The following is a 12,051-nucleotide window of genomic DNA, read 5'->3' on the forward strand; positions in this document are numbered from 1 at the left end:
CGAAGGGAGGCTCATATATTCTGGCCGAGTTGGACAGCGCTATATTGCTCTTACACTACGCAGCGTTCTGCGTAATCCCCTATCACCCATGCAACAGTGAGCGTGTTATGGTAACAAGCGTCACCGGAAAAGATGACGAAGCGCTAGATCGGCTAGCCAATGAGGATATTGAGGAACTGGACAAAGACGAACCAGAATGCGCGCAAGATGATTAGTGCATACACCCCTTCCCGAATACCACCCAACACTCCACCTGTAAATCACCGCTCCCGCATCAATAAAATCGAAAATACCAAAAACATCAAAATAACAAGAATACCGCAAAAATATACCACTATAGTACATACTCTCTGTTTTACCCTGGGTTTCGGCCAGTGACTGTTTTCTCTTATTTTCCCATATAACCGCACATAAGCGCATTGACCGCACATATTCAACAGACTATATCGCTACTGCACCGCAAAGCAATAATAACGAATCAAGGATATATATAACACATAACATTCCAGTAGACGCGCGCGCTAACCCCCTAGACCTTTCCATTTCTAACGCGCGCTGCCGCGCCGTGCACATTTTACTATAGACTTACAGATCTCACCTCTAATCAGCCGCGCCATCAGCGGCCAAAGCAAGAGTAGACACGATAGCCGCATGAAGAAGACAAGTCGGGCGCGCAACCCGCAAATGTTCCGTATTCATTTCCAATTGTTTTTTTTTTGCCACCGCACTCAATTACTTACTATCGTTTTAATCCTATCTATAGCCCAATGGACTTAGCAGATCTGGACATGGGATATGGATTTGGACATGGACAGAACACGACAGGACTATTCTATTGAGTGCACCAGGCGCAGGAGAAAAACAGAGACACTATAGTACAAGGCACTTTGGCGCCAGCAAGAGACTCTAATCTAACAAGTATTCTAAGAAGTCCCTCTTAATCCTCTAAGATCTCCCCAAGCTCCTTCTCCCAATTCCCCCAGTCATGCGCCAAGATATAGAGCTGGTTGCTCATGTGGAGCAACTCGGACTCCTGAGTGCACGTGTGTTGGCGCATATCGATCAGCGCAAGGCGGTACTTATCATTCTGTGCACAGAGCTTAGCGTTCTTGGCACGAAGACGGACAGCTTCCATGCGCGCTTCTTCCAACTTGGGGTCAGCTTCCAGACGAGGGTGCTTGGCCGCAGGAACAGCGCCGGAGTTGAGCACACGCTTTGGATGCTGCATGACAATGTCCTTGGAAGGACCAGCAGCAGGTTCATCGGCTGTAGCCTCACCCACAATCTCCACCTCCGACTCACCAGCATCTGGTGCAGTCGTTTGCACAGAAGGCAGTGCCTTGCGCTTGGGCGCAGCCAGTGCACGTCCTTTGTTCTTAGCCGCGACTAAAAAGAAAAGAAACATCGCATCAGTAAAAAGCATAAGCAAAAGAAGGGACAGCACAGACTCACCGAACGAACAGCCTTTCCGTGCCTTGATATGCCCTTCACATCTCCCGCCCGCATGCATGACGACGCACTTGGCGCTGGATGTGGCGCAGCGTTCACAATGCTCAGCGGGACAATTGACTGAAGGTCGCGGTCATCCGCCCACCCAAATGCTAGAATGACACATCAGCACAAATGAAAAAGGCAAGAAAAGAAAAATGAACTTACCGGTCACCCCATATCAGCCAATACAGGCTCCGCCACCTTCTCAACTGTCTTCTCAGTCGCGATGACCTCCTTACCCTTTCCTTTGTCGGCGCGCGCCAGGCGCGCAGTCACCGCAGACTCTTCTGCCTTCTCCTTCCAAGCCTTCACGGCTCTTGTCAGTGTCCTCGCAGCAATTTTGCCCTCGGCCAATGTTACAGCATCCACGTCATTAAGGGACATGTGCAGTGAAGCTGCACACGCCTGCTCATAGACAACGGTCATATTGGACTGACAACGTGTCGTTAGCAAAGAGTAAGCATATAAAAAGAGACACGCCACTCACCATCATGACATTCCAGTCGTGGAGCCAAGACTCCTGCTCCTCCAAGGGCTCTGGCTTGGAGGGAGGAGCAGTGTCCACGCAGACGTGCATAGTATTGAGCATGGCAGCCCAAGCATGTTCCACCCGGTCGGACTCAGACTCCTCGGGCTCCTTTGGAGCCGCATCATCAAGAGTGGCGTCATCAACGGATGCATCGCCACCCTCTAGTGGGTGCTCCTCAGGTTCGGGTGAGGGAGAAGGAGAAGGAGACGCAGTCAGCATAGATGGGTTAAAGATGGTGGAGGACATGGTAGTGTGATATGAAAAGATAATCGCGAAGTTTGCGATGAGAAGTTGGGAAGAAGAGAAGCATGGCACGTGATGTGTTTTAATACATCAAAATTGGCCACAGTTCCCATGGTTGGCGCTCCACATATCCGTGGTCCACTATTGTGCCCCACATACAGTGCGAAATGCACACGGTCACGTGACTTATCTCATCGAAATTTCGCTAAGTCCCTCCGCTCTATAGAGGCTGACTGGGGACAGTCAGGATTTAAAGTTTGTATGTGATGTAGGACTTGTAGTCCTTGTAGCCTCGTAGAGGCTATTTTTGCAGTGTCCCTCAGGTCCTAGCGCAGCACGCGCTATCACTACCACGGCGCACATCCTTCCTATCATCAGCTGATGGCTACGTCTCACACGCGCACTTTGGTTCACATCCGCTTTTCATCAGTTCCATTGCGCATCCTTCCTCCGTCCTATCCATGTCCTCTGCTTGTCCATTGGTGCGTATTTTATCTCATTTGCATTAAACTGATTATATTTCCGAAGGTGATATCGCGTATGTTTTGTTACTTGCATTATGGACCCTTAATACATATTACTGCTATCTTCTTGGTTCCGAACAGCACTACACATGCTATCATATATACCTTAGACTTATGATTTTCCATGTATCTTTTCTTTCCCGCTATCAAAATTATCATCCATTTGCACGCATCACTCAGACTCAAAGTCTAAAACCTTCGGCCAACTACATCACGCACTGTATTAATGGTTGCACTATAACGTTCGAACTTCGCTCATTGCACGCATCGTCAGACTCTTCTCCCGCTCTATAGTCGCATCACATCTCCTTCGCATATCAGCTAAAAGTGCGCTCATAAATCCTTCGGCTTTTCTCCGCATCTTCACATGCAGTCAAATTTTGGCCGCTCAGTCGCATATCGTATCGCACCTTCGGCGGTTCGCTCGTGCTCGCGTCGCATCAGTGCAACATTGCATGCTCCTTCATTCTTAGTTACTCTTACTAGTTTCCAAGTTTCCCCTCCATATTTTACTTAGAGGAATTGTTCTCAGTAGCAATCCCCTTGGGCCGAATCTATACTCGCGTCCAGAGGTCTATTTGAGTTTTACCCCACTTCACCCTTTCTCCCCCTTTCTCCCCTTCTCATCTAGCTATCATTCCTCACACACAACGCAGATGTGAGAGAGGTCCGGTTTGCGACCGTTGACCATTTCGAATGGTGTGACATCAGAGGGCAAGGCACATGAAGCACTGCGATTCCAAAGATAGCATGCCGTCAATGCAGCTTCCCCCCACAGATTTGTAGGAAGCCCTGCGGCTTCTAACATTGCAAATAGATGCCCTTTGATAGTGCAAATGGCTCGCTCGGCTTTACTGTTCTGCTGGTGCACATATGGCGCAGAGAGTTGGCGTTCAATTCCTGAGTCCTCGAGTGCTTTAGTGAAGGCGTTACTTAAGAACTCCCTACCATTATCTGAACGAAAAACTTTAACCATGCGCCCCAAATGGTTCTCCCAATGGGCCTTAATAACATGCCATGCGTCTAGAGCCTGGTCCTTGGTGGCCAGAAGTTGAATGTTGCGAAGATTCGTGTGATCGTCCAGAAAGATTATAAAGTGGTGTTTTCCATGAGGAGTTACGATGGGGAATGGACCACACAAATCCGAGTGAACAAGATCCAACATATTATTGGTACATGGTTCTTCTGAAGGAGAGTAGGGCTTGCACGGGTGTTTCACCATGATGCATGGTTCACAGCGCTGAAGAGGAGCAGTAGAGTTGAATGTGATGCCGGTAGCAATGTGCTCGAGTCGTTTGATGGCCACCTTTTCTCTCAGAGGCTCAAAGTGTGCCGGCGAAGTGATGTTTGGATGGATGAATTTCAGGTCGACAAACAACAAGTTCCCGGTCATTGGGACTTCCCCTAAGATCTCACCATGATATTTTAGCTGACAATGCGCTGGTGAGTGCTCAAAATTACAAGACCACTTCCTCTTCAACATGTGTCCTACGGAGAGGAGATTGATCATGGCACCGGGCGCATGCAAACAGTCCATGAAGGTGATCCTGAATGTCCGTCCACCTAGCGTTAAGTCTGCGACACAGTTTCCTCGCCCAGAGGTCGCCAAACTGCCATGATTAGCGGTCTTGACCATTACTCGAGAGCTCTCAGAGTAGGTCCAGAAGTAGCTACGATCGGCAATGAGATTTGAGGTAGTCCCTGACTCAAGTATGGTGGAGAGGGTCTGGCGCACGATGCAGGCCATGTTGTTGAAATTGGGAAGGGATTCGGGGTCAGGTTCGAGATCCTCTATGAGGGCACATGTAAGGTTGCAAAATTCGTCAGCAACAGCACTAGTTGCAGTGGCAGAGTATGTAGGAGGGTTAGAAGGAGGAGCTGCAGTACTATCAGCGGCTGCAGCAATGTCTTGCTTCTTTGGCTTCCAGTCACGGCTTCTATTACCTCCTTGACCTTCCATGCCCCCACCAGTCTGGAAGCAATGTTCTCAGTCGTGCGTAAGTGAGCGTGGAAGTCCAGTGCATAAAGGATTGTTGCAGCTCACCCCCTTGGGGTTGAACTTGTGAATTCGGACACCTGTCTTAGGGTTTGTTTTTGCATCCAGGAATGACTTAAACGACATGACATTGGCATACTCGGATCCTGGTCTGTTTAACTTGTGTTCTCCCCGCAGACAATTAGCTTCTTCAGAGAAGGATGTCAGCACTGCAGAAAAGGTCATCTTTGCAGTGACAGCAGCGGCTGAGACTGTGGTAGAGGAAGTGGACGCCACAGGCAAGGGAGTACTATATAAATTCATCGTCATACGTTTGAAGATGAGCCAGTCTGGAGTGTGCGGAAGGCCGTGAAGAAGGAGAAATACTAGTTCATCCTCGGTCACTACAATGGCCATCTCCGCAAAATGATGCCTGGCATTTTCGAACGTGCTGATGTAATGGGGTGTGTCATCAGGATCCTTGAGTTTTTCGGCAAATAATTGTGCACGAAGCTCAAATTGGGATGTGACATCAAGTCGTCCAAAGTGAGTCTCCAAGGTATTCCATTGTTCTCTCGCAGTCCAGGACTCACTGAGGAGACCTTGGACAATGGCAGAGAGCTTTCTACAAATGATGCCCTTAGCCTGCGTGTCCTCTTTGATCCATTCGATTGCGCTTAACTTCTCAGCAGCGGTGGGAGAACCAACGATGGCTGGTGAAGGCATTGCTAAAGCAAATTCTGCATAGTTGTTAGGGTCAGTGCCAGAACTGCAATGGTTCCATAGTCCATCTCCTTGATAAGTGGGAGTGACCGCACGACGCCAAGAAGGATAGTCGTCTGCACCAGTCAGTTCAATAATGAAGTCGTATTTCCCTATGATGGAAGTGAATGGATATGTATGCCCACAGTGGGGAGTGTTTGTAGTTCGTGCAAGAACAGTCAGCTTCCTGGATCTGAGCTTTGTTTAGAGCTCAGGGCTCATAACCTGTAGGGAGCTAGACATGGAGTAAGGTCTCAGCGGACGGTAGAGAAACACCTATATTAGTTATGTACCTAGACACGGAGTAAGGTCTAGATAACACGTTAACAAGACAGAATACAAGCGACAGGACATATACATACCTTAGCAGACGGTAGAGAAATGCTAAGGTGAAGTGCATATGAAGGAGGGATTAAGTACCAAGTATCAAGAAGTCCGAGACAGAAAGAAGCAGAAGTCCAAGATGGAGAGAAGCTACGGACATGGAAAGAAGCAGAAGTCCGAGATGGAGAGAAGCTACGGACACGGAGAGAAGCTATGGACAGCATGAGGTGTCGAAGGTGGCAAGAATTGATAAGGATCAAAAAGGAAAAAGGAAAACTTGCAAAGGCACCCAGAGGTTAATCCTCCGGGACTCATACCATGTGGATGCTCTCTCTTATCGCCAACAATGATGTTTACAACTTCATGTAAGCTAGGCAATAGGAGGGTATCCTGTTATAATTATCAATACAAACCCAGGGATAGTAACAGGATATTCAGTGAGGATTCCTAGCCTCTATAATAGTATGTATATAGGCTTCTTTGTATCAATACTTATGCTAGGGCTGAAAGACAAGCTGAAAGTGTGAAAGCAAAATGGCATAACAAGAGACCAGAGGAAGTTAGATGATATGCAGGTGTTTGAATGCAATTTGTGCAAATATTAGTGTGGCCAATAAAGATGCATGCGTGGAAGTTTGCCCAAGGTTTATATTTTGAGTTGGGGCATTATAGCATGCAGATGGAGGATAAATTCCACAGAGAAGATAAATAAATACATAAAAATTGTAAGTATGAATATATATGTGAGTGTGCTGTAGCACTGGCCCCTGGCTGAGCTCATATTGGCTTATTTTGTTACATCTTTATTTACAGTCATTTTCCTCACAATAGGTTTGCACTTTTACTGCTTACCTAATTATCTTTTCCTTCACCTAGTACCCTGACACCTGCACTCCAAACCCTACACAGTTTCTACTGAATACTCACTGTTTTGCTATCCCAGTATGCCTGATGCCTCCGATAGGTAGTTATAGGCTGTAGTTCTGTCGAAAGCTCCTGGTATTAGATTCCCCACTTCCTACCTGCTGTCTAGGAATTACTATTTGCTGTGTTTGCATCACTTTCACTTTCACTTCCTCCTGAGCTCTGGCCTCATCAGAAGCCCTTGGGCTGAACATACTGCTTCCCTGTACTTGCCCAGCCCATATCTTTCTTTTACAGTGCCAAAGAGCTATTCGTAGCCGAGTAGGTAGCAGTAATACATATGTAAGTAGGGTCCATAATGTGATAATGAGAACATAAACAATATTGCTGTAACACTCAGATCAGCATTGGGTTCGTATCCTGCCAATCTCATAGGTATTCCACATACACACTCCTCGACACTCCTCTTACCTTCCGAGAGTTCTGTGCATTCGTCCATCCAATTCTGAGGCCTGTATACAGTTCCGATCCCCCGTACCATGTCCCATCCGTGTCCATTTGACTTCGCTGGTGTGTTTTTCACTTGGTTATCTGTTATTGATTATGTCTTAGGGGCACATATGTTGTCGGCCCGTCGAAACCATTGGTTATACGTATAGCAGCACGCCTCGTGCGTTATTACATGCATATCTCTGTAGCGGCTCACCTCGAGTCTTATTACATTTCGGATGGCTTATCTCGCTACTGTTTTTGCCTATGCAGTTTCTGGACCTTCATGCTGTAGGATATAATCTGCCTCGCTAGCTACTCGCACTTCACTTCACTTTCCCTGCTATGAGTCATAGTCAGTAGAGTCACTTTCAGATAGTCATACTTCGCGCAATTGATCTTTGTTCATTCAGAATGATTGTTTGGCCTGACCACTGCCATTTCGCTCCTCGCTGTCTCTAAGTTCTTCCCGATAGACTTTGCTTAGTTATACTTCACGAGTCTTATACTTCAATACACCCGCTGTACTTCTCTCGGAACACTCACTGTTCATCGGAAGCTCTTCGGACGCTTCGCGCAACCTTGGACCTTTGTTTCTTGACATCGGACCACCTTCGGACCACTTCGGACGAGTACTTCAGTACTTCGGACACATCCTCGGAACATCGAGCATACTCTTGGTGACTTTCCTTTCTCTCATCCTTGATCTTAACAAGATATCCCTTGCATTATATCAAGGAGTATTTCTATAGGCAGTCTCTTTGGGACGAGCACATCACTCACACATTGAGTTCTGAAGGTAACACTTTGTAGAGCCCACACAGAATCAACTCTTTACATCCCTTTGGAATTATGGTCAGTCTAGTATGAATCAAGTAATGTATGCACCAATGGGTGGTCCGAAGTCAAGAAATGAAGGTCTAAGGTTGCATGAAGCATCTAAAGAGCTTCTGATGAAACAGTGAGGTTTCTGAGTAAAATATGGTGGGTATGTCAAAGTATGTTGAAGTATAAGACTTGCAGCAGTACTGAAGTACAACTAAGCAAAGCCTATCGAAAGAACTAAGAGATAACAATGTGCAAAATGACAGCAGTCAAGCCAAACAATTGTTCCAAATGAGCAAGAAAGATTAATTGTGTGAAGTATGACTATCCAAAAGTGACTCTACTAACTATGACTCATAGCAAGGGAAGTAAAGTAAAGTGTGAGTAGCTAGCGAGCCAGATTATATCCTACAGCATGAAAGTTTGAAAACTGTGTAGGTGAGAATAGTAGCGAGATAAGCTATCTAAAATGTAATAAGATTCAAGGCAAGCCACTACAGAGATATGCATGTAATAATGCGCAAGGCATGCTGCTATATGTATTAACCAAGCTTTCGATGGGCCAACAACATATGTGCCCCTAAGACATAATCAATAACAGACAAATGAAGTGAAAATGCACCAGTGAAGTCAAATGGACACGGACAGGACATGGTATGGAGGTTCGCAGGTAGGAATAGGCTTTGGAAATGGATGGGCGACCTTTGGATGACTCAGATGAATGCATGGAGCTTTCAGAAGGTCAAGGGAGTGTTGAGGGGTGCAATATAAGTTATCTGTACATGCCCAACGCCAACCCAAGTGCTACATCAGCCTTGATAAATTTGTATTTCTTCTTCCCAGGTCATCAGCATCACACTTGAAGGTTTGATGTGTAATCTACTTTTTTTTTTCTTCAATCCAGTCAAGACCTTTGGAAAGAATTGGATTGTTCTTTTACTTATCCTTCCAAGTTTGCCTCAAGACTTTGGTTGTGAATCAAAATAGTGTTGTCAGATTTTTAATTTGTTTTATGTGTGGGAAGATCTGACTTTCCCATACTGGTGCAGGAAAGCAGAGGTCTGAGTGAGGATAATGAATCATACAAAGTCAGCTAATGCTCAAAGGGATTTGTGATCAACAAAGACAGACCTTCTGAGTATGTAGAGTTTAAAAAGTATACAGACCAAAGGGTCTGAAAGGGAACACTAATCCAGACTACACAAGAGTGAAGCTTACAATAAAAGTGGATTCTGAAGAACTCAAATCACACACTTAAAGCTGAACAATATATAAGTAAAAGTGTGAGATTTAAGACCATCACTTTGGGCCCAGACATTAAATTCTATCTCATCCAACTAGGCCTGACCCTTGCATTTGTACATAACTACCATTAGCCCAGCTGTGAGATTTCATCTCATTACACTAGGTGCAGACATCCATTTTTAATATTCCCCTTAGATTCAATTGTATAATTCTTTTATTGTCAGTTTTCACTCATGGGCCCACCGTGATGGTCTACCATCAGCACTTTTTCAAGGAAATTGTTAGATAAACAGGTCTTAAAGTTAAGAGCCTCAGCAAAAGTCTATGTCTTTTGCAATAAAAGCAGTATAAAAGAATTAACAGTGATCATGCTATTGAAAGAACTGACAAAATACAGATAAATGTGTCTTGAGGACTCACTTCTGAATGGATTCATGGAAATTGAATCCAACAGGTCTTAGCTAAGTAGTCAATATGAGAAAATCTAAATCTGTCTGTGTAGGTTCAAAACCTGCTAAAGATGAAATTGTCAAGTGATTACCAGAGTCAAAATCTATTTCTCTTGCAATGCGTAGGTTTGAAACCTGGCAATGATAAATTTTCATTTTGTATGAAAACACACATTGATACATGCATATGGTCAGTTTGCTTGCAAGCTGATCAAAGTTGTGTTTAGCCAAGTAGTTATCATAACAGAATCAAAATCTGTTTCTATTGGAATGCAATAGGTTTGAAACCCATTGAACATCGCATTTTTTCTATGAGAACATGCATTGAACATTTTCTCATAGACAGTATCTGATCTTGATTAGTCTTAGTCAAGTTGTTATCAGAGTTAAAATCTGTGTCTCTTGAACTTTTGCAGATTTGAAACCTGTCAGTGATGATATTTTTATTCTATGAAATCACACCTTGTCATTTCCTTGTGAATCTTAAGTGGTCTTAGCTATGTTATTGCTACAATAGATAAAAATCTGATTATCCTGGACTAAGCAGGTTTGAAACCTATATAATTACATTTTTTTAATTGAAATATATCTTGAACATTTGCTCATAGATGTCCAGGAAAATCAGATTTTGACTTTGATAACGCCTGAACTAGCAACAATGAAAATCAAAGTCTGAGAAACCATCTATGAGCAAATATTCAATTGAGCATATTGCAACATGAAAAAGAAATGCATTATTTGACTGATTGCAAACCTGTAGGCTTTGATTGAAATATATTTTGAATCTATTGTGGCAATGATATAGAAAAAAGCATATATGATGGGTTTTAGAGAAAACTATCCATGAGAAAATATCAGAGTGTAATTGCATAGAATAAAAATATAATCATAGGCAGGTTTCAAATCTACAAAGTCCAAGAGACACAGATTTTAACTCTGGTGACAACTTGACTAAGACCAATCAAGATCAATGTCTGAGATACTGTCTATGAGCAAATGTAGGCATATTCTCATAGAAAAAATGTGACATTTAATGGGTTTCAAACCTATTGCATCCTAATAAAAACAAATTTTGATTCTGTTATGATAACCACTTGGCCAAATACAACTTTGATCAGCTTGCAAGCAAACCAACCATCAGCATATTTTAAGGTGTGTTTTCATAGAAAACAAATGTTGCAACTAGTAGGTTTCAAACCTGCATGCTCCAAGAGAATCAGATTTTGACTCTGGTGATCACTTAACAATGACATCTTTAGTAGGTTTTGAACCCACACAAACAGATTTATATTCTGTTATATTAACTGCTCAGCTAAGACCAATTAGATGCACCCCTAATGGACCCATTTACAAGTGAATCCTCAAAGCATATTTATCTGCATTTTGTTAGTTCTTTTAATAATATGGTTGCCATAATTGATTTTTTATTCTACTCTTATTGCAAAAGACATCAGACTTCTTCTGGACCTCTACTTCAAGACATATTTATCTAGCAATTGCTCCAAAAATGTACTGATGGTAGACCACCATTAGGTCAATGATGTTTGTGATGTCTTTGAATTAACAATTGGGTCATAAGTGACAACTGACAATGAAAGAATCACATATGATTGAACTCAAGAGGAATGTTAGAACTGACAAAATGCAAATAAATATACCTTGAGGATTCACTTGTGAATGGGCCCATTGGGAGTACATTCAACTGTTCTTATAATCAAATAGTTAATATAACAGAATCCAAATCTGTTTGTGTGGGTTCAAAACCTGCTAAAGATGAAATTCCAAATGAATATCAGAGTCAAAATCTGTTCCTCTTGGACTGCGCACATTTGAAACCTGTCAATGATAATATTTTTATTTTATAAAATTGGACCTTAATATTTTCTCATGAATGATATATGTTTTTTCCTGGGAGAACATACCTTGACATTGACTCATGTCTACTTTCACGTTATAGCTTGCACTCCCAAACATCTGCTTTATACAGTGTTTGTGGATGTACTTTTTTGTATCCAAAAACATTTCTGGGCTCCATGTGACATGGCTCTACATCCTGAGCATAGATGCCTCAAATCATACTTTGGAGTTTCTATAGCTTTCATCCCGCTGTAGAAACTGACATCTTTATAGTCTTGTGGAGGTCTAATCCTCCAATGCTCTAATCACTATCCAAACACAGTGTGACTCATATCCCATTCGCATGCATTCATGCTTCATTGGCCACTTGCATGCACAAGCACTGTGGATACAGCAATTCAGATGGTGTATACTGAAAAATGTGTTAGATCTTGCTTGCCTAAGCCACTATGCTTGTGGTGACAAGTGCATTTA

General features: G+C 43.5%; 1 protein-coding gene across 1 annotated transcript; it reads right to left on the reverse strand.

Moving 5' to 3' along the window:
- Positions 1 to 937: 937 nt before the first annotated feature.
- On the reverse strand, positions 938 to 2,266 carry F5147DRAFT_775225 (uncharacterized protein; the record flags this gene model as incomplete). The annotated part of the gene is made up of 4 exons (XM_041441684.1): positions 938 to 1,386; positions 1,449 to 1,601; positions 1,731 to 1,923; positions 1,979 to 2,266. The coding sequence occupies 4 exons, from the start codon at positions 2,264 to 2,266 to the stop codon at positions 938 to 940; spliced, it is 1,083 nt and encodes a 360-aa protein (XP_041291211.1).
- Positions 2,267 to 12,051: the final 9,785 nt, after the last annotated feature.

This window comes from Suillus discolor, assembly GCF_016758755.1.
Source record: "Suillus discolor strain FC423 chromosome Unknown F5147scaffold_38, whole genome shotgun sequence".
In the NCBI taxonomy this organism is placed as follows: domain Eukaryota; kingdom Fungi; phylum Basidiomycota; class Agaricomycetes; order Boletales; family Suillaceae; genus Suillus; species Suillus discolor.